General features: G+C 40.2%; 4 protein-coding genes across 9 annotated transcripts; 3 read left to right on the top strand and 1 right to left on the bottom strand.

Moving 5' to 3' along the window:
* Positions 1–1531: 1531 nt before the first annotated feature.
* On the bottom strand, positions 1532–5103 carry LOC108615573 (pfs47 receptor). Of its 2 annotated transcripts, none has more exons than XM_018010139.2 (2): positions 4797–5103; positions 1532–2553 (listed from the first exon to the last, which is right to left on the bottom strand). In XM_018010139.2, exons 1-2 carry the CDS (start codon positions 4798–4800, stop codon positions 1700–1702), a joined length of 858 nt encoding a protein of 285 aa, XP_017865628.1. In that variant the 5' UTR covers positions 4801–5103; the 3' UTR covers positions 1532–1699. The 2 variants fall into 2 exon arrangements, with proteins under 2 accessions (XP_017865628.1, XP_017865627.1); XM_018010138.2 differs by lacking the exon at positions 4797–5103 and adding an exon at positions 4205–4359.
* A 729-nt stretch (positions 5104–5832) lies between these two features.
* On the top strand, positions 5833–8199 carry LOC108615572 (pfs47 receptor). 2 transcript variants are annotated; one of them, XM_018010135.2, is made up of 3 exons: positions 5838–5978; positions 6976–7008; positions 7205–8199. In XM_018010135.2, the coding sequence occupies exons 1-3, from the start codon at positions 5975–5977 to the stop codon at positions 8059–8061; spliced, it is 894 nt and encodes a 297-aa protein (XP_017865624.1). In that variant the 5' UTR covers positions 5838–5974; the 3' UTR covers positions 8062–8199. The 2 variants fall into 2 exon arrangements, with proteins under 2 accessions (XP_017865625.1, XP_017865624.1); XM_018010136.2 differs by lacking the exon at positions 6976–7008 and having other exon boundaries at positions 5833–5978.
* LOC108615565 (pfs47 receptor) lies at positions 5836–11401 on the top strand. The gene is made up of 2 exons (XM_018010125.2): positions 5836–5978; positions 9251–11401. Exons 1-2 carry the CDS (start codon positions 5975–5977, stop codon positions 10678–10680), a joined length of 1434 nt encoding a protein of 477 aa, XP_017865614.1. The 5' UTR covers positions 5836–5974; the 3' UTR covers positions 10681–11401.
* Positions 11402–12652: 1251 nt separating this feature from the next.
* Mdr49 (Multi drug resistance 49) lies at positions 12653–22465 on the top strand. 4 transcript variants are annotated; one of them, XM_089470625.1, is made up of 9 exons: positions 12653–12742; positions 16524–16689; positions 17473–17666; positions 17733–17978; positions 18045–18081; positions 18152–19706; positions 20230–20681; positions 20752–21360; positions 21428–22465. In XM_089470625.1, exons 2-9 carry the CDS (start codon positions 16573–16575, stop codon positions 22175–22177), a joined length of 3960 nt encoding a protein of 1319 aa, XP_089326751.1. In that variant the 5' UTR covers positions 12653–12742; positions 16524–16572; the 3' UTR covers positions 22178–22465. The 4 variants fall into 4 exon arrangements, with proteins under 4 accessions (XP_089326751.1, XP_089326753.1, XP_017865605.1 ...); XM_089470627.1 differs by having other exon boundaries at positions 12688–12709; XM_018010116.2 differs by lacking the exon at positions 12653–12742 and adding an exon at positions 14431–14664.
* Positions 22466–22576: the final 111 nt, after the last annotated feature.

Here is a 22576-nt window from a genome sequence, read left to right as displayed (position 1 = left end):
TTGAGGCTGATAAGCAGAGCCGGGATTCCAGCTTCCAGCATGTGTGAGCTGTATGCTTGTGTGTGAGTGTGTGTGTGTGTGTGTGTGGGTAGAGGGAGCAACGGAAGGGAATCATCTATTTATATCTTATAAAATAAGAAACGAAATTAAATTGCAAGAATTTATATTTACTAGAAAGATTTAAACATATTAAATTCTTTAACTAACTGAGCTAAAGAATTCAGCTTAATTTGTACAAAATGATAGAAACTAAAAATTGTATTAAATGCCGACGGCCACAACTCTATAGCTCTTTATTGGCTAAGCGTTTCAGTTTATATCTGTTGTATCATTTGTTAAACTAATGTTGTTCCTCTTCTTATCTTTCTTCTATATTTATGTATACCCTCATATCTATCTATGCATGTATTTTTCCAAATTTTCATCTATCTTTATCCCTATTAATCGTATATGTCATATATATTTTTCTCTTCTATACGTAAAGAATACGAAAAGAATAAATAATTTAATAATGAATTTACCCTACCAGAGCATCTCTATATTGCATATATCCATTTTTGCTTATATTCTTTCATGAGATATCATAATAATTAACTTCATGACAAATTAAAAAATATATTTTATATATGTATAGTCTCTATTGAAAGACCTGTTAACTAAATAGAACCCCAACTATCTTAAATAAATCATATCAAAATCTTTCGCTCAACGTTTCAGCCACTTCCAAAAGTTGTCAAAGCGACGGCATTTACAACATTTGAAGAAAATTTGGTTTCACTCACAAAAACCTGTTTTTGCAGTCTAACAACACAAACAACTTAAAACTGAGCCCTAAACAAGTTATGAACTTAAGACACAGAGAAATAAGAAACACGTTACTAATTAAAATTTCATAATTACTGTACCCATAGGTTCCAATCCAATCGAGAAATGCCTCGAGTCTGTGCCAACGAGCACGCCCTGCTGAGTCGTGCTGCAGTGACCGACAGCCAATCAAAACGTAGGCACATTCGTGCAGCGCACCAATCGTCGTACGTCACTAAAAAGCGACCAATGCGTTGTGAGCATTGCTGTGTCGTAATCGTAACGTGTGGAGAGCTTCGTACACGAAGAGTCATGAGACATGGCAACTCTACAACAGTCTACAACTGCTGAGCGTGAAAAGCTTAGCAGACAGTAGAGAGCTTAAAAATGTGCTCAATGGAGTGCATGTAAAATGAATACATGTGTGTAAGAAATGTGAATGTGAAATTGAGAGGGAAAGGGAAAATACATGTTATTCATGTGGTAAATGAGAGCAAGGCGTATGTATTTGAGTTAATTGTTATGCAAATCTCATTCCACAACGATATTGAGTGCGCAGTTATGTGAGTAATTTGTACTAATGAGTGTAGACTTTTGGCTAACGCCATTCAAGTTTTGAGTGTATATAAAAGTTTAGCTGTCGAAACTTTCTCTTGCATACTTTTGGGTAGATTTCTTATATATTGACCGGGGTAAAGCTATAAAATGGCTCTTTAAAAGTTCAAAGTTATAGTATCAATAGTTTTCATGTATTTTAAGTGATTTGATATAATAAATTTAATAATTTTTAAATGACTGATGATATACAAATAATTTAATTGATTATCAAAAATATATTTTTATAAAAACCTAATGGATTTTGCAGTTTATTCATTTCTTGGAATTTGGAATCAGTCTAGGAGCGAACGAGCACTTCGTAGTTATCGAGGCGCACCTCCTGTCCACCGAACGGGATGTAGAGGCAGCGATGCGACTGATGGATTTTGCCAGGTGTGAAACTGCCATTGTAGTGGCCACGGCCGATGTACAAGGGCTCGCCATCGCTGGTGCGTCCACAGACAACGGCGCCGCTGGGCACATTGCCAAAGGAGTCGGGCACCCAGCCATAGCCATAGCCGGCGAGCAGCTCAAATTCATATTTCACGTGCTCTTGTCCGCCGTATGGCACATACGCGCAGCCCTTGTTTGGTATCACCTTGGCGGGCAGCAGATCGCCCTCGTGGTAGGCGCGGCCCACATAGATGGCATCGCCGTCGACGTCGTGGCCGGCCACAATGGTGCCGGGCACAATATTGCTGCCGGACGAACTGACCCAGGTCTCGGGCTGGACGAGCACCTCGTAAGACTCCAGCCTGTGCTCGGCGCCGCCATATGGAATGTACAGGCAGCCGTGGGAGGGATGCACCTTGCCGGGCGTCAGGCTGCCCTGGAAGTAGCCGCGACCCACGTACAGTGGCTCGCCGTCCGAGGTCTGGCCGACGCGGAGGGCATGAGGCGGCACCTCACCGTTGCTGGCTGGGATCCAGCAGTAATGATGGCCCGTTAGAATCTCGTAGTCGTGCTTGCAGATCTCCTCGCCGCCCCAGGCCACGTAGGCCTGGTGCTTGTTGGGAATCACCTTGGCGGGCAGCATGTCGCCGTTGTGATAGGCGCGGCCCACATAGATGGGATCCTGGTCGGAGTCGTGGCCAGCGGCGATGGCGAATGGCGGCAGAGCTTCGTAAACATTGCAGGCAATCCAGGTGTGTTCTAGAAAAAGGTAAAGTGCAATTTATTAATATATGACATATGAACGAGAGATAGGAGGGAAATGTCTGCATTCTCAATTTACTTAGTTTAATTAAAATGGAATATTTTTCGATATAACAGTTGCATATAATGTGATATATATTGGATTGAGCGTATATATGTATGCATATACATATATGTAATTTTGTGTATAAGTGCGTCTTCTCTATACATATACAGCTTAATGTGTCAACGTATATATGTAATTTTGCCAAAATATTCTCTCCTCTCTCTCTGTGTGTTCGTATAAGTCTCTGCCAGCACAAAAGCTCTCTATTCTATATACTACTATACTACTTATATTAACTCATATAAGAGTAGGCTGGAACGTTGAGTGAATTCCAGCATCTCTCCAGATCTTTGCATAATATAAGAGTTGTATTTAGAATGGACTTCACTGACCGTATAAGTGTCAGCTTACAGCTCCACTCTTATATAACATATATGGCAATTTATTTGATAAAGTGTTCCTGGAGTTTGTTCAATTGCAAGATAAAAGCCGACTCAAAGCCAATTTCGAGTATATTCTGATTGTAAGTAAAAAATATATACATACATACATACATACATTTATATATGCATATGCTTATCATAAAAGAGTTATATTTAAGAGGCGTATAAGTGTTTATCTGCCGGTAAGGCTGACTATAGTCGTATATTATGTGAACGTGGATATTATTGATTGATTGCGGGTACTGTAAATGTGTAGGTGCTACTTCCTGTATATGAGATAAATAATAATACATATATTTCTTATAATTCTGATATTCTCATCTAGATTTCTATACCCTCTTGAGTCAAACACACTCTTATATGAACCATGCTCTAAAGAATGTTCGATCATAAAAATGAATCTATTTTTTTCCAATTATAACAAGTGCTTCGATATGATTATATTTGTTTGTGTATGTGTGTGTGTGTCGCATGACGTGTATCTAGGCTAAAATCATAACTATGGCACCTTGGTCGTGATAGATAAGACCCACATGAAGTATATGCTGAAAATCGTGATTAATATTCATCGGTCTCCTTTTGAAATTTAAGCTCTTAAGTTCATTTTTAAGTTATGCGGATTTCAACTGTCAATACAGTCACATAGTCATATATCAGTTTTGATGTACGACTACAACTACAATTGAACATATCGAACTGTACTTAAGTAGACAAAAATAGAACGGTTTGTTATCAGTTGGTGGCCATGATGATATGTGAGTATACGTATGTATGTATGTATATAGAGCTGTACTTTCACCTGATAGCCAGTAAAAAATGAAAGAAATTTCGATATTCATATAACAGTCAGTGCTATTATGAATTATTTGTTATACTGCAGATATAGTTTTAGGAAACGAATAAAAATATGACTATTAATTAGTATAATAACTATGCTGAGCAGTTATAGCCGTTTAACGGATATGTATATATAACGGTATGTATAACGGTTACTCGTTTAGTCTCTTACTCATGTTATTATAAGTCACTGTTTTTACTTAAAAACTTTTCAGATTTAACTCAAGATATTGTTGATAGTATATATATATAGAGATATTCGCACTGGTATAATCCATTCAATCTAGTTCATGTGATTGTAATCCTTTGCTCAAGTCCTTACCCATTTTGTTTATTGTATGTGTAGGTTCTAGATCTATCGGTCTCGATTCGATATGTCCGTAACGTTCTCTACGTAGTTACTGCAAAGACTGACTGGATGTGCCAGTTGGCAGTTGTGTTATAAAGTGCGGACTTTCCTTATCAGTCACAAAACAACAAAAAAAGAGGAATAAAACAGTTAACTGCTTTCTGTTGTTCTTCTTTTGCGCTCAGTTAAGCGACTACGATAAGATAAACCAGCCTTGCTTGGGAGACATTTTCCGAGTAAACATTTCCGAGCGACTGTCTGATAAATACATATGCATATATACATACATGCAGAAGGGCTAGGCTATTCGTCATCAAAAGCAACTCGCAAAAGTTGTTCTCGAAATATGTCTTTCTAGACGTGTTTTATACTTGGCGTAATCAATAAATACATGGTTTTTATCTGGTTTACTTAATATTAGGCCGCACTTATCTTTTGAGCGATCGCTTGATTACCTGTTATCATTGATTGAAATAGGTTTTATTTTTACCTTGACTATAAAAAAAAACACCCTCAAATTGTCTTGAACTTGGTAATTAATTCGAATTTCGAACTTATTGCTCACCCATTTTCGATATCCGCTTTTCGCTTTCTCTGCTCTCGCTGGGATCTGTACTTCAAATGCGAACTTTTACATTAAAATTTTTGCTTTTAAGCACTGAGCTCCTTATAAACAGCGCTTTTATCTGAAATAACTGCAATGAATATTACGCTTGCCCGCACTTTTGCAATTTTATGGAACCGAAAGCCACAGCTGTTTCTGTTTGAGTTTCTGCTTCTGTTCTTAGCCCTTTAATAATAGCATCTGGTTTGACTTTGACTTCGCTCTCGACTCATAGCACCTGACTCACCCAGAATTTAATTTCAATTTGAACAGCAGTAACCCCGCTTGCTATGCCTATAAATAGAATCGATGACAATTCAGAAAATTTTTAGAAAAATTTAAAAAATGAAATAAAACAATAAATAGTGATAACACTGTTATTTAATTTATAGACTTTTACAGGCAAAATACTTTGATAATGTGATGGGCCATAAATCGAAATGAGGTTCCAAAGAATTTTGTAGCAAAAGAAGAATGTATTATCTATAGATTAGAAAAAAGTACAAATCGAGCAGAGTAAAAAGTTAAATGTGAGTTTTCTAGTATACTCTAGTGACTTCTCAGAAGACCCATTTAAAGGATTCCATGGACTTTGCTTACTCAGCATTTAGTTTAAACAAACTAGTCATAATTATTTCGACAGCTATTTGCTGTAGATATTTCAAAATTAATGACTCTAACACCTGTTCACAAACAAATCAGAAGTTATCTACAAAAAAAATAAATATAAAAAAATTCCCCATCAGTTAAATGAGTCAGAACAGACTGGAAAGAGCTTTTGCTTTTTATATTGGAAATGATAAACAAGTGCCATAAGTCCCCAAACTGTGGGCACTGATAAGATTCTGTTGCTGTCAATAACACGCAGAATGCACTGTGAAAAAGCTCATCGATTAAAGGCCTAAGCGAGTGGAGCGGCCAAGTTCTACCTGATAAAAACTACAAAACCTTTTGCTACGCCCGCTGCGAGTGTTAGTACTAGATCATACTGCGGACTCGACGGTTGCGTCCAGTGGAACAAAACGAATATAACATAGATATACATATATTTACATACATATATATATATATACATCTATATAAATAGTAATAGATATAAATAATCGAAGACAATCGCCTATCAGTTGGAAAAGTGAATCATGGGTATGTTATGAATAAACGATCATAAAAATAAGTTAGATGTATATAATATAGACTATATATATAGACTAATTGATGTGGGAAAAACTCCATTTAACACTATTGAAAGTGATGAAAACTTGGTATATTCGATAAATGCATTTATATATGTGTATATATAAACGATTTATTTGATTAGTGCAAGTGGATAATAAGGACATTGTGCAGGAAAATAAAATTGTGCTATATATTCAAGAAAAATGAGAGCTCGATAAATATTCGATAAATGCAAAACTTCGATAACAATTCAAAAGTGATACCTGCATATAAAATAAATTTGTTAGATGTCATATACATATATATCATATAATACGGTCTATATCTATTGGTGATATATGTAAAGTATTGTTCGATATACTATATATTGGATTGTATGTACGGGTATATTCCTATGTATGTATATGGTTAGTTCTATAGTCCATTTGTTTGCTGTGAGAAATTTGAATACAATTACAGATATAGGCACACATATATATATACATATATAAAATATATATTATATATTAACTATTCGATAAAGTAGATACATACATACATTGGATACATATCCGATAAGTTGAATAGTTGCAAATGCCTTAAATATATTATAATATTCTTACATATATATAAATGATACACTTAGCTATCTATTCTTTCGATAACTGCATGTTTCGATACACATTCGATCAAGTATATATATCAAGTATATATGGTTAGATATTTATTTCATATACATACGCTATAATCGATATATATCTATATCTATAATTTATATGATGCAAGGAAGTATACTATGTGAACCTAATCGATAAATATATATACTTAGATATATGTTCATTAAGTAAAGATCGATATAGGGTCAAGTTAAGCTTTAGAGCTAGAGACCTGTGTAAGTGGTTTATGGACAAGTTCTTGATTTGTCTCTTTCCCTCTCTCTCTCTCTTCCCTCTCTCTCTCTCCCTATCGGCGGCACTTGTTTTAGGTGCCGTACAGCCAGGAGCAGTTGTGACAATTGGTAGGCGAGTGCAAGAAGTGTTCAATCCGAAAACGCAAACAAAATACCAAAAAAAAAAAAAAAAAACCTATTCCAAATTCCCAAATTTGATAAAGCTTTCCGTTTGACTACCTTTTGCACTGCGTTATCAATGCTATATCTTATCTACGCTTATCATTGGATACGGCTAATACAGACCTCCCTCCATCCGTTGCAGAACACACTTGGGTGCACTCGACTCCATATGCCGCACTGCCTCCGTACGCTGTCGTTGGTGGCCACGACGCCGATGGCACGCCCATCTATGTGGGCCGCTCGTTCCACGAGGGCGAGAACCTGCCCGCCAAGGTCATACCGAGCAAAGGTTGCGCCTATGTCGCCTACGGCGGCACCGAACACAAGAAGACCCACTACGAGGTGCTCGTCGGCCAGGGCTTCGCCTGGGTGGGCAGCGCCAGCGGCGGTGTGCCACCGAATGCGGTGAGAAGCGGCACCACTCGCAGCGGCGAGCCACTCTATGTGGGCCGTGGCCACTATGCGAACTCGTTGTGCGTGGGCAAGGTGCATCCGTCGCACGGCTGCCTCTACATACCGTTTGGTGGCCAGGAGGTGCGCATCAACACCTACGAGGTGCTCATCCACCAGCCGCAGGATGTCTGGGTGCCGGCCTCGGCTAGCTATACACCACCGGGCGCTGTCATTGCCGGCCACGACTCGGACCGTACGCCCATCTATGCGGGTCGCGCCATGCACGAGGGTGAGATGCTGCCCGCCAAGGTAGTGCCCAGCAAGGGCACCGCCTACGTCTGCTTCGGCGGCTACGAGTTCCAGAAGCCCACCTACGAGGTGCTCACCGGCTACGGTTACTCATGGATCAGGAGTCCCCACAGCATACCGCCAAATGCCGTTAGCACCGGACGCGCCCGCAACGGCGAACCCATCTACTATGGCCGCGGACACTACCAGGGCAGCCTGACACCGGGTCTGATCTCCTCGCGACAGCGCTGCCTCTACATACCCTATGGTGGACGTGAAATACGAATCGATTCGTATGAGGTGCTATGCAGGCAATAGGCGATATATATATTCGATATATATGGCTATATATATTTGAATTTGCTTAATCATTTTTATAGACTTTAAGTCGTACTTTTGCTTATTCCAGATTTTGTATAATTTAATAAAGAGTGCGACTGCTTAAATAACACTTTACATATCTGAATTTTACTTTACTTTATATACATATATATTCTCTGTATATAAGCTCTCTATTGACCTTTGCTATACTGATTATATGTACCTATATATCATTTCACTTATCTGTTGAGCATTTGAATATGTAAAAACCCAAATTGGAGCTATTTGAAAATGTTTCCAAGTTTGCTATGCAGACCAAAAGCTTTCCAGGCAATCGATCAATTTTGCTCTACATGAGTCGTAGAAGTTCGATTAGGGCTCGTCATATATCAAATTCTCATATATGTATCTTTCTGCATAGTTTATATAAATAAAATTTTAGAGTTGTTTGTCTTCTATCTTTTTTTAGAATATATGCTACATAATACTATAAATCTACTTTCATTTGCGTAGGTCTAATATTAGAAAGCAAGAGTCAGCAAACTAAATAGTGTATATTATTCAGATAAGCAGATATATATAATTATTTTGCATATTTTATATGTTTATGAATAAGTAATTCAACTGTTTTATTCAAAAGAAAATTTAGTGTTTATATTTTAGTTAGATTAAGAACGAATCTTACCGTATATTCAAGAATTCGAGTATATGGAGATATCAGATATGTAAATGTGAGAGCTTTCTGATAGTAATGACGAAAATTGCAACGAAAGTGTTAAGAGTGAAGAGATTAGAGAAGATAAAACTAATAATTATAGTGATAATAATTGTTGATAAAGCTGAAAATGCTGACGATGATAATGAGGGAGAAGATGATGATGCTGCTATTGTTTATAAAGATAATGACAATGATGATGTTGATGATGAACTATGATCATAGTGTTGATGAAGTTACGTTAGTTATATTGTTGGCAAAGGATGAATATCTTTAAAGATCAAAAAGAAGAACAGAATACTAAAGAATATATAGAAAATACAATTTCCTGCTACAAAGAAGTCAAGGAACTTACCACCTATATAGATTTTAGTCCATGGTAGTTCTATATGATTATCATTATAAACTTGTATATACAAATATTGATGATTATTTCTATTCTTTATTCATTTCATTTCACTCTCCTTTCAGTCTACAAATGGGTTCAATCGTCGGCGTATTCGTCGATACCGCCAAATGCCATTGTGGGTGGCAACGATGAGGACGGCGCCATGATCTATGTGGGTCGGGCGGAGCACGAGGGCGACATGCTCGTCTGCAAGGTGATGCCATCGAAGCAAATCGGCTATATTTCGCAACGGGGCGAGGCTCTGCCCAAGGACATATTCGAAATACTGTGCGGCGAGAATCTGGTGTGGGTCAAGTGCTACGACCACGTGATACCCGAGACGGCGGTGCTCTGCGGTCGCACCAGCCTCGAGCAGCCCGTGTACATTGGCCGTGGGCATTACGAGGGTCACCTGATCATCGGCAAAATATCCTCAGTGCATCGCGCGCTCTTCATAGCCTATCGCGGGGCGGAGCGACGTTTGGATTCGTATGAGATATTGATAGAGGAGCGAGGCGCCACACCTGGTTGGCAGCTGCCTCCACCACCGGATGCATTGGAGTTGGCCGAGAAGTGTCCACCGACACCGCCGCCGCCACCGCCACCAGCGGTGCTGGCTAAGCCGCCAGTGGCACGCAAGCCGTATCCCTATCCGCCGGACTTTGATACGTCTGCCCTCTCTCTGCAGGACAGACCGCCACAGTATACGCCCATGCCGATGCCCTCGCACAGCACAGTTCCGTATCCAGCAGCAGCAGCACCACAACCACCGCCACCGCTAGCAGTTCCAGCCATGGCACCACCAACGCCCAGCATCTTGCCGGAGTATAAGCGCCCGCTGGCTGTGCCAGTGCCCATCCCGGCCAAGCCCTACGGCATGCCACCTTCGTATACTCCCGCTGCCGTCGCACCACCCAGCACCCACCATGCGGCCACCATTGTGCCCGCGGAGACATATAAGCCGCCCATGAGCGTGGATCCCTATGGGCCCAGCTGCTCCAGCTACACGCCCGCCGTGTGTGCACCAGCCGCAACGACCAGCTACGATCTGTGGATGGCCGCCAGTCCTGGGTATACTCCGCCAGATGCCGTCTATGGTGGCCACGATACCGACATGGCACCGCTGCTCGTCTGTCGCGCCTACTACGATGGCTCCCATATACCGGGCAAAGCGGCGCCGAGCCGGGGCTGCGCCTACATCACACATGCCGGCCGGGAGCTGGTCGAGTCGCGCTACGAGGTGCTCATCGGGCAGGCGAAATACCATTGGGTGCCCGGCTACGATGGCAGCATTGCGGCCGGCGCTGTGGAGGCGGGTCGCGCCTTCAATGGCGAGCCTCTCTACATTGGCCGCGCCCACTACTGCGGCAGCCTGACGCCGGGCAAGATACAGCAATCGCATCGCTGTCTGCACATTCCGTTCGGCGGGCAGGAGGTGCGCATCACCAGCTACGAGATACTCGTACGCAGCGACATCTATCATCGTCAGCAGGCCATCAATCTGAGCTATTGAGTTGGGGCAGGAGAAGGAGAATGAAAAAGTCAACCCAAAATGTATATATATATATATATATATATTCAAGAGCAGCTACCTCGAAGAGAGGCATAGAGGAATGAAATATAAGAGCATTAACATGAGAGAACAATCAAAAGAATAATAAATATCTATCCATATCAATCTACCTATACTGTAATTGTAACTGTAAATCAACATTACCTAATTTCAATTACTAAAGACTAAAGAAGAGATGAGTAAAGAGCAGAGCTCCCTTATTCTATTACCTAAAATCAGAAGACAATCTAATTGTTTTTTAAATTGCTCTATACTATAAAGGGATCTATAAGAAATATATTTTCTTTATGAAATAGCGCCAACATGTCTAACACACCTCTTTACGAAAAACTATCTAAATTATATTGTACATTAGGTATTTCTATAAATTGCTCTAATATAACTCTAAAATCTATTACAAAATGTTTTTTATTACTATAAAAACGAAACAGAAATATTTAAAATTGTAAATCCATCCAGCCAGGTAGCTAACTCCAAAGAACGATTGTACCTTACTATAAAGTTTCAATTGTATATATCTATATATACCATCATATAAACATGTTACCATTGTACATACATATTTATATTCATATACAATATATAATGAAATAAACATATTTATTTTGAATGGGAAACATCTGAAACGTCTTCAACGTTCCATGTTTTTCTAAAGTTTTTATTGTTCGTCTCTTTTTTTATAAGTATACCATCTGCACGGTCGTAAAAGACGTACTTCCTATATTTAGCTCATAAAACTGTAATAATAAGCAACTTTAGCCTCGGCCTAGCTGACAGTTGGAGTTTACCGACCTCTTCTCGTGTTTTTATATAGTGCGAAATTCGTACTTCCCTTCTCATTTATTTTAACCCACTGCCAGACTTAAGGTATATTTTTAAGAAACAAAAATCCCACAGTTGGTATCTCAGCTGATTAATCCAATTCCCGCACGTGCTTCTTATAAATATTACCCAAAATGATGCCAATTAAAATCTGACTAATATCGGATAAGAATAATCCGTATGCCTTGCCCAGCTCTATTTAACATTCGGCTTCGGAATCACGTCTAGATTGAAGGTAATTACTATATTTACCTGTAAAGAGATGTTTCTATTAACCTGTGTATATCAAAATCCTTGTATCTAATCTATTTGCGTGTATATGTATGTATGTATCTATGTATCTATATATATTATATATCTATGTATCTATATATCTATGTATCTATGTATCTATATATCTATATATCTATATATCTATATATATTATATATCTATGTATCTATGTATCTATGTATCTATGTATCTATGTATCTATGTATCTATGTATCTATGTATCTATGTATATATGTATCTATGTATCTATGTATCTATGTATATATGTATCTATGTATCTATGTATCTATGTATCTATGTATCTATGTATCTATGTATCTATGTATCTATGTATCTATGTATCTATGTATCTATGTATCTATGTATCTATGTATCTATGTATCTATGTATCTATGTATCTATGTATCTATGTATCTATGTATCTATGTATCTATGTATCTATGTATCTATGTATCTATGTATCTATGTATCTATGTATCTATGTATCTATGTATCTATGTATCTATGTATCTATGTATCTATGTATCTATGTATCTAAGTATCTATTGTAGTGTATTGTTATATTAAGGTGCCTGCCTTATAAACTACATATATACATTCGTTTGTTTACCTCGACCTACCTATATATATGCACATACATGGTTGTTTACCTACGCACAACAGCTTTGATTCTGACATGACCAAGTCAATTTAGAAACGTCACACAGATCGCTTGCTCAGCGCGAGGTATTTCCCAGGTAAATCCCAAATCGCTATTCTCGCCCGAGTATAAATATCATGGCCTTAACTAGACTCGAGCTCAGTTCCCTAGCCTTTGGGCAAGCATTCGGTGGCAAAAGAATATTTCATCATTCAGTATTATTCTAGAAGAGCTGTTAAGTATTTCATCAATCTATAAAAAATTACGGTAACTAACCTAACTGCGAACGCTAGCAGACATCACACAGATATTCGCTTGTTTCGCTGAAATATTTTTTTGATAACCTTGATGTTTGTTATTGTTTTTGCTCGAGTTTTATAATGTTTATAAATTATATTATTCGTCTCATAAAGGTATTGTGCACGTTACAGATAACTGCTCCACAAAGTTGAGTTATGAGTGAATTACATAACAGTGTGAAATAGGAACATACGCAATAGACTTTTATATAAAGAATTTTTATTCATTTTTTTGTGCTCTAAAATTCATTCATATTAAATATTTGCATTAAAAATAAATTCGGCACAATGATTTATCTAATAGTTAATGCTTGTACAAAAACTTCCTCAAATTGAGCTCTCTTTCGTTACATATTCTTGTTGCATAGTGTAATTGTACACCTTTTTATAAAGTATCTGATACTCGCAAAAAATCCTATTTGTGAACGAATGAACTAGTTTTAACGAACCAGTGTTTTGTTTAGTATTTTCTTTTACTTGTTTCTGTTTTGAATTCTACTAAAACTTTTATATATTTATATAGATAAAGTGTAATAATAGTTGTGTTTAGGTTTTTTTTTGTCTTCTTTTCGTTAGTTCTTGTCTTCTTGAGACCACATGTGAAACTGCAATGCCGAACCGGCTCCACAACTTTTTACAATAAAAGTGAAGCTAAGCTAAAGCAATTTTTTGATTGCATATAGAGTTGAGTAAATGACTTACGATCTATTTAACTAGTAAACTCATAAAAAATAGGATATTTTATTTATATATTTTATAGGGCTTGCATATTCCTACTAGTTCCATTAAGTTTAGTTTATTTTAATGGTTCCCCATATATAAGAAATTCTTCTATACATTTACTATAGTTCATTGGAACATTATATTAAATAGGTATTTCATATATATTAGTTACACTCGGGTAAAGCTTTGTCTCTTTAATTGATTCCTGGTAGATGAACTACAGCTCGCAATGCATCGCATATAAAAGACCACTTAAGATCTGCTCCGTATAATTATTTATATGCTGACGAATCTTACAAGGAACACAGAAAAGGGAATTTATCTTAGCTGAGGTAATTCCCACCGCCGACTCGTCGGCTGACTTTCTTTGCATGCTGCGTGATCTGTATACGTAATGCATGCCGAAACCCGGGAAATATATTTGGTACAAAAAATGAAAAAAAAAACTGGATTTGAGCTCCAAGAATTTTGCGCACAGTCACCATCTAGAGGTAGTTAGTCTGGTGCCGCAATAGTTCGCATGTCAACAACGAGAGTGGGCGTGGCCGCACGAGAGGCGTAACTGAACGATAAGCCGAAAGCAACTAACCTGTGCTGTTTGCTATCATTCGGATTTGTTTATACCGAGCAGATGGTAATACGCTTGTTTTTTATCAGTTTTCTTATTGTTTTATTTTCGCCAACTCATTGTTTTTTTTTTTTTTTGTCTTTCGTATTTCATTTTTTACTCTCGTCTAATTTAATTGGGGACTCTTTTTTTTTCGATTATAAACCGTTTTACGATCGTCGCGTCAGGTTCTTGTATCAAGTGTTTGCCTTTGCCTTTATGCTTAACGATCCGAGCCGAGCTGTCGTGTGTGTGTGTGTGTGTGCATTCATATACTACTTTATGACGACACTCTGGTAACCGAGGTCTCGTCGCAAGCGGCTTCTTACTGGTTTCAACAGTTCCAATTTCGATCGCGTGCTGTCGAGATGCAAAAGTATTTGCTGCCGGCTGCCTCCAAAAAAGACTCAGCAATCGCATCGTGAGCTCGCGAGCCCAGCTTGTAAAGCCCATTAAATATAAAAATATAACAAGAATTTAAAATCGAAAAAAGGAAGACAAGAATTTAATGCTTATCATTAGCATACAGAAATCGTGAATATTTACTATACTATATATAGGTAATTGTCCAGTAAAAAAGTGTTTATTCAGATTGTGCAACACAATAAGAATTTTTGAAATATTTACGTACATATATGTATGTAATATTTAAATTACATTTTTGCAACTGCTTAAAAATTGTGTGAAGTCCATTTCGAAAACAGAATTAAAATAAGAGAAATATACATATATGGCAATTGTTCAGTTTTTGAGTATTTCTCAAAAGAGGAAATGAATGCATATTGGAATATATGAATTCGTGAATATATATGTCGAATAAATCAGATATATGAATATACATTATATTCATAAATCATATACTCATGAATTTATTCATATATACTTATTCAAGATAAGGACGAAATTTAATTCTAATAGCACAAAGAAGAAGATTTGAAATAATTCTATATAAATATATAATTCTTAGGATTTTTGTATTGAGCCTGAGAAATTTATATATGTTTATAAGTCTTGTACATATATATAAAATTTATAATAGTCGATTGTTCTCTGAAACTTTTACATTATTTCGCACCCAAAACTAAAAGAAATAATAATAAATTCATTCACATTAATAATTGTTCCAAACTGAATATAATCTAATTGACTCTTATCATTAGCATATTGAGTATACACAAAATATGAAAAAGATTATATACATACTATATACTATATACTATATGTATAGCTCATATATTGGTAATTGCTGGGATCTAAGTGCTAGTAAAGATTACGCTTCAATTGGTTTGTTTTGTCGCGCTTGTTTGCGAAGCGAGCAGAGTTTATTGGCTCGGTGAGATTTCTGTCTGACGAAATTGCTTCTGCATTTTCTATCAAAATTTTTGTATATGTACTCCTATATACATATACTCATAACTGTTATAGCCATATCTTATAAAGTATTACCATTTTACTGAGGGCATGGCATAGACACATGTAGAATCGTATATAACTATATTCTGCTGAGTATAAAATCTATTTTTTTTTAGCTCCAATTAAAATAAGGACTTGAGATTAGATATGGATATATATTCGTGTATCACATAGTCATATCTATTTATAGCTCGTATTTATAGCTCAATGAGGGACTGGGGAATGGCCATAAAGCAAATATATTTGCCATTTTTCCGGGTAGAAACAAATTTTGTTGCTTGCCTTAACTGAAACTTGAAAAATTTGACAATTGTTTAGTATGAAATTGTTTAGCTCTAACCTTGACCTACTCAATAGATCAACTAAACTTTCTATAAATAAATATACCTAGGGGGCGCTGAGCTTATCTGGCACAAGTAGAAACCACAAATCATATATGGTTATTGAATATCGCCCTAACTGACCCTAGAAAACTTGAACTTGATATATGTAACTGTAAATCGCTCTTTAGACTCAGTTGATACGATTGCGCTCTTAAATCTAATTCCATGAGCGAGTATTATGCAGCCGACTACAGCCCAAAGTCACATTTTTTTTACGTTTAGTTTTGCGTACTATTGATCGCTTTGTTTTCTGTTCTATATCTCACTTTCGAATTGTTTGTAATTTATTAATTTATGGAGGCTTTTCCAGTCTCAATTTGCCGCAAGTGTTCAATCAGCAGTTTATCAATTTCTCAATTGATCAAATGATCAAGCTGCAACAGTTTTTCAACACATTTCGTTTAAATTGTCTTGGGAAATATGCCAATTTCGCTTGCTCTCCCTCTCTTTACCACTCCCTCTGTGTCTCCAATATTCGTATATAAAAACTTAATTATTTTGTGAGTGCTTTTTGTCGTTTTTTTTTTTTTTTAGTGCAATAAAAGGCGCGCAGCAATCAAACGAAATCTCAATTGAAAATGTGACTTCGAGCCATGAACTAAGTTTCCAAATCCATTTTACAGCTCATAAAATCCAATATTCGAAACGAAAGTACAACCAAAGGATCTCAGAATGCCTGCTTTAAAGAAAAGGAGCACAACGTTGCCAGATCTGGGCGATTTTCGTGTGGAGAAAGCGAAAGGTGCAGCCACAGCGGATGCGGATAGAAAGTACAGTTTCTTCGATCTGGTAAGTGCATGAACAAGTTAGCTCTAAGCATTACATCAGACTTATGGCTCTGCATTACTAATTGCCGCATTTAGTTAAATTTATACAACGCTCTATCAGTTTATTACGACTGGAATTGCAATCTGACTGCATTCAGCAATTAAATCTTTTTCAGATACAGATATAATAATATTTATGTATATATAATCATAGTGTATAATTAGACATCAGAAAGCTAATGCAGCCGTGAAAGGTCATGATTTATGCAGTAGCTTCTCATTCTATTGGAAAATGTAGAAAATTTATATAGTACAAGATTCCAGGGTATTTATTAGTTGACAATTCTGATGATTATTTGCAATGCCTACGCCTATTGGCCCGCCTGTCCGTTTGTCTTATGTAAATACTCTATCTTGAAAATTAAGTCAACATGGAGGTTAATTAGCAAATAATTCAAATTATAATCATAATCACGGTGATAATAATAAACACATGGGTGATGATCATTGTGGTGTTTGTAATTAGAATAAATATTAATTTTATTGTGATCACTTTGATGATGATCTTTGAATCAATGCATGATCATTAAATGGTAATTTTAATACTCATCATGATAGGGATGATTGTTCTAATGATCATTTGCCCTATCAGCATTAAACAACCAAGTATAAGTCAATAATAATTAAATGATGTGCATCAGCTATCATTGATAAGATTTCCTTGTTTATATTATTGATATCAACTATTTCTCTATCTCTTTTATTATAAAAATTTTCACTCAAATTTTTCCCTTTTCTTTCACAGTTTCGCTACTCAACCGTTCTGGAGCGTTTTCTCATAGTTTTTAGCATGATTGTGGCCACGCTAGCTTCCATCCTTATACCCTATTTTATTGTGATCTATGGAGAATTCACATCTCTGCTCATCGATCGATCCGTGGTCGAGGGCACCTCATCGCCTACATTTATTCTTGCGCTCTTCGGGGGCGGCAAGCGACTGTGAGTTATATTTTATAGTATATCATATAAAGAATATTTGTAATAGAGTTTCATTTCTCTATGCAGCACCAATGCGAGTGAAGAAGAGAATAGGCAGGCGATCATCGATGATTCGGTTGCCTTTGGCATAGCGAGTTTGGTGGGCTCAGTTTTATTGCTGGTGCTCATGCTCATTGCCATTGATATATCGAATCGTGTTGCGCTCAATCAAATCAATCGCATACGTAAGCTCTTCCTAGAGGCCATCCTGCGACAGGATATGTCCTGGTATGATACCACATCGGGCACAAATTTCGCCAGCAAAATGACGGAGTAAGTGGGGAGGTACTTGGAGATGGGATAGTCAAATATTAATCAGTATTTTTTTACGCTTCACAGAGATTTGGATAAGGTCAAGGAGGGCATCGGCGAGAAGGTATGTAAACCAGTGGATTCACAATTTCCCGAGATCCTTAGCTAACTTATGCCTTTCAATCCGCCTCCAGGTTGCCATTGTTACCTTCCTCTTCATGACCTTTGTCATGGGCATTGTGGCTTCGTTCATCTACGGCTGGAAGCTGACGTTGGTGGTGCTCACCTGCAGTCCCTTCATTATACTGGCCACAGCCATGGTGGCCAAGATCCAGAGCTCCCTGGCTGAAAAGGAACTGAAAGCCTATTCGGATGCCGGCACAGTCGCCGAGGAGGTCTTCAGTGGCATTCGCACGGTCTTCGCCTTTAGTGGAGAGCGCAAGGAGAACGAACGCTTCTCGAAGCTTTTGATGCCCGCTGAAGCCACGGGTCGTAAGAAGGGTCTCTACTCCGGCATTGGGGCGGGCGTCATGTGGCTCATCATCTACTGCTGCATAGCCCTTGCCGTTTGGTACGGCGTCAACTTGATCCTGGATGATCGCGGCAAGGAGGATCGTCAGTATACGCCTGCAGTTCTGGTCATCGTCCTCTTTGCCGTCATAATGGGCGCCCAGAATTTGGGCTTCTCCTCGCCACATGTGGATTCGTTCGCTGTTGCTTTGGGCGCTGCACGGAATCTCTTTAGGATCATTGATCGCAAGTCCGACATCGATCCATTGGATGAGTCGGGCCTGAAGCCGGAGGGCATTACGGGTCGTCTGAGGTTTGAGGATATACACTTTCGCTACCCTTCCCGACCGGATGTCGAGATACTCAAGGGCCTAACGGTGGACGTGGAGCCGGGGCAAACAGTTGCCTTTGTGGGCGCCTCGGGCTGTGGCAAGAGCACAGTCATTCAACTAATGCAACGTTTCTACGACCCGGAACAGGGTCAAGTGCTGCTGGATGGACGTGATTTGCGCAGCTTGAACGTGGGCTGGTTGCGCTCCCAGATTGGCGTTGTCGGCCAGGAGCCGGTGCTGTTTGCCACCACAATTGGGGAGAACATACGCTTTGGCAATCCACTGGCCACCCAGTCGGACATCGAACGTGCGGCGCGCAATGCCAATTGCCACGAGTTCATCAGCAAGCTGCCCAAGGGCTACGACACACAGGTGGGCGAGCGCGGTGCCCAAATGTCTGGCGGACAGAAGCAACGCATTGCCATTGCCCGTGCGCTGGTGCGCAATCCGAAGATTCTGCTACTGGACGAGGCGACCTCCGCGCTGGACCCCACCTCCGAGAAACGTGTACAGGATGCACTGGAGCTGGCCAGCCAAGGGCCAACCACCCTCGTGGTCGCCCACCGCCTGTCGACTGTGACTAATGCCGACAAAATTGTGTTTGTCAAGGATGGCAAGGTGGCCGAACAGGGCACGCACGACGAACTCATGGACAAGGGTGGCTTGTACTACGATCTGGTAAACATAACCCGCCGCAAGGAGGCCACAGAGGGGGCAGACGAAACGGCCGGCAGCGTGGCGAAATTGGCATTGTCCAAGGGCAGGGAGGATGATATCATGGTTGCTGACGACGACGATGAGCTTGAGGACGAGGAGTACGAGGAGGACATCGATGAGACTGGCACTGCCGCGGCAGAGGTTAACAGCAGCAAGGACGACGTATTCAGCGTTACCTCTGCAAGCAAACGTAAGTTGGAAAAGTTGATGTACCGCAAATATACCCTATACATTTGAAAGTCTCTTTCTCACCCTCTTACTGTTTGTCTCTCTCTCTCTCTCTCACTTAAACTTTTCTTCTGTCTCTCTATATCCATTCTTCTCCGTGTTCCTTTTCTTCCCCCTTGTCCTCTGTCGACCGGGGAGGTATCGCACATTACATCTCGACTTCTCTCTAATTTTCTACCTTTCTTTCTTCTTCTTTTCACCTCTTTCTCTCTCTCTCTCTCTCTCTCACTCTCTTTTATCATTCTCTTTTTCTTTGTCTATCTATCTTTCATTTCACTCTAACTTTATCTTTCACTCTCTTTCTCTCTCCCTCTCCCTCAATCTTTCGTCTTTACTCTATCCTATCCTCTCTCTCTCTCTCTCTGCCTGACTCTCTCGCTCTCGCGCTCTCTCTCTTTCTCTCTCTCTCTCTCTCTCTCTCTCTCTCTCTCTCTCTCTGACTACCAATCACACCCTTACGTTCTGCTTTTGTATTCCTAATCCAGGTCGTTCCCAGCGTCGCAAGAAGAAGAAGAAGCAGCCAAAACCGGAAGAGCCAAAAGTCTCATTCATGCAACTAATGAAGCTGAATGCACCCGAATGGCGTTACATAGTCTGGGGCTGCATTGCATCCATCATGCACGGCATCACATTCCCATTGTGGGGCTTGTTCTTTGGCGACTTCTTTGGCATTCTGTCCGACAGCGATGAGAATCTGGTGCGACACGAGGGCAACAATATTTCGTACATTTTCATTGGCATTGGTGTGATGGCTGGCGTGGGTACCATGATGCAGAGCTATTTGTTCACCACGGCCGGCGTCAAGATGACAACGCGCCTGAGGAAGACGGCATTCAAGACAATCGTCGCCCAGGAGGTGGCCTTCTTTGATGATGAGCGCAACTCCGTGGGCGCATTGTGTGCGCGTCTCGCTGGCGACTGCTCCAATGTGCAGGGCGTAAGTTTGCCTCCGGCAAGGATTAACGACTGGGATACATCTCTAATGGAACTTTGAACTTGTTTTGCAGGCAACGGGCGCACGTGTTGGCATTATGCTGCAGGCCGTGGTCACCTTGGCCGTGGGCATGCTAATTGGTTTCATCTACTCCTGGCAACAGACTCTGTTGACTACCGTCACCCTGCCCCTGCTCTGTCTGTCGGTTTACCTCGAGGGTCGCTTCATCGCGAAGAGCGCCCAGTCAGCCAAGGCGGCCGTTGAGGAGGCCTCACAGGTCGCCGTTGAGGCCATTGCCAATATACGCACGGTCAACGGACTGGGCCTGGAGCAGCAGGTGCTGGAGCGCTACGTCAAGCAGATTGATCAGGTGAATATCGCCTGTCGTCGCAAGGTGCGTTTCCGTGGTCTGGTCTTTGGCTTGGGTCAGACGGCACCGTTCCTCGCCTATGGCGTTTCGCTCTACTATGGCGGCCTGTTGGTTGCCAATGACGGCTTGCCCTACGAGGATATCATTAAGGTTGCCGAGGCATTGATCTTTGGCTCCTGGATGCTGGGTCAGGCCTTGGCCTATGCGCCGAATGTCAACGATGCCATCATCTCCGCGGGACGCCTAATGAAACTGTTCGAGCAGATGCCCAAGCAATCCAATCCACCACTTAATCCATATAATACAGCTGAGGTGGGTATCGGATTTTTATGCAGAATGAAAGTCTTTCTCTACTGAACTGGTTTCCTGCTCTTTCCAGAAATCGGAGGGCGATATTGTCTATGAGAATGTTCGCTTTGAGTATCCTACGCGCAAGGACACGCCCATTTTGCATGGCCTGAATCTCACGATTAAGAAGAACACCACGGTGGCACTGGTGGGTCCATCGGGCTCGGGAAAATCCACGTGTGTCCAATTGCTATTGCGCTACTATGATCCCGTCTCGGGTTCGGTCAATCTGAGTGGTGTGCCTAGCACGGATTTCCCACTGGACACCTTACGCTCCAAGCTGGGTTTGGTGTCCCAGGAGCCGGTGCTCTTCGATCGCACCATTGCCGAGAATATTGCCTATGGCAATAATTTCCGTGACGATGTGCCCATGCAGGAGATTATCGAGGCATCGAAGAAGGCGAACATACACAATTTCATTAGCTCCCTGCCGATGGGCTATGAGACGCGTGTGGGCAAGACCTCCCAGCTATCCGGTGGCCAGAAGCAACGCATCGCTATTGCTCGGGCCCTGGTGCGAAATCCCAAGATTCTGATACTGGACGAGGCTACATCCGCCCTCGATCTCGAGAGCGAGAAGGTGGTGCAGCAGGCACTCGATGAGGCCAGAGCTGGACGCACCTGTGTGACGATTGCCCACCGTCTCAGCACAGTGCGTGATGCCGATCTGATATGTGTACTGAAGCGTGGAATAGTCGTCGAACAGGGCACACACGATCATCTGATGGCATTGAATGGCATCTATGCGAACCTCTACATGATGCAGCAGGTGGCTGGATAGGCTAGATAGTGATTGTCGGAATCTAGATATCGCCTAGAACAGTAAACATACTTTAGACTGGGCTTCGTACCTGGTTCGTAGTTCGCAACTAATTAGAGAGCTCATCGAAGCAGGTGTGCCAAATCGTGTTTAGCTTTAAGTCTATTCATTTTGTAGTTTGTATGACCTTATTCTAGTTGCACTTGAATTAAAGCTCTGAGAGCAGTTAAAATTAATGTAGGAAATTGAAACCTAACTCGTTATACTAATAAAGCTTAGTGATATATGTATGTAACAAAATATATACAATTTTTTTTTATTTATATTTTATTTCCTCTCTAAGATAAAAGTAGAGTGAGGAACGGCTGTTTATATGTATGTACCAGAGCATGGTGTCTGTATTCCCCTTTATATGCATAT

The sequence above is a fragment of the Drosophila arizonae genome, chromosome 5 (assembly GCF_054131065.1).
Source record: "Drosophila arizonae isolate 15081-1271.41 chromosome 5, UAZ_ARI_1.0, whole genome shotgun sequence".
Classification (NCBI taxonomy): domain Eukaryota; kingdom Metazoa; phylum Arthropoda; class Insecta; order Diptera; family Drosophilidae; genus Drosophila; species Drosophila arizonae.
This window is presented reverse-complemented; position numbering and strand designations above follow the sequence as displayed.

Bases quoted from the DNA above. Each gene is read 5' to 3' on its own strand.
- LOC108615572 (XM_018010135.2), top strand. The intron at 7,009-7,204 runs GTAGGCGAGTGC...CATCCGTTGCAG, and splicing joins AGGAGCAGTTGTGACAATTG to AACACACTTGGGTGCACTCG.
- Mdr49 (XM_089470625.1), top strand. From the start codon at position 16,573: ATGCCTGCTTTAAAGAAAAGGAGCACAACGTTGCCAGATCTGGGCGAT. The intron at 17,979-18,044 runs GTAAGTGGGGAG...TACGCTTCACAG, and splicing joins TTCGCCAGCAAAATGACGGA to AGATTTGGATAAGGTCAAGG. The intron at 18,082-18,151 runs GTATGTAAACCA...ATCCGCCTCCAG, and splicing joins AGGAGGGCATCGGCGAGAAG to GTTGCCATTGTTACCTTCCT.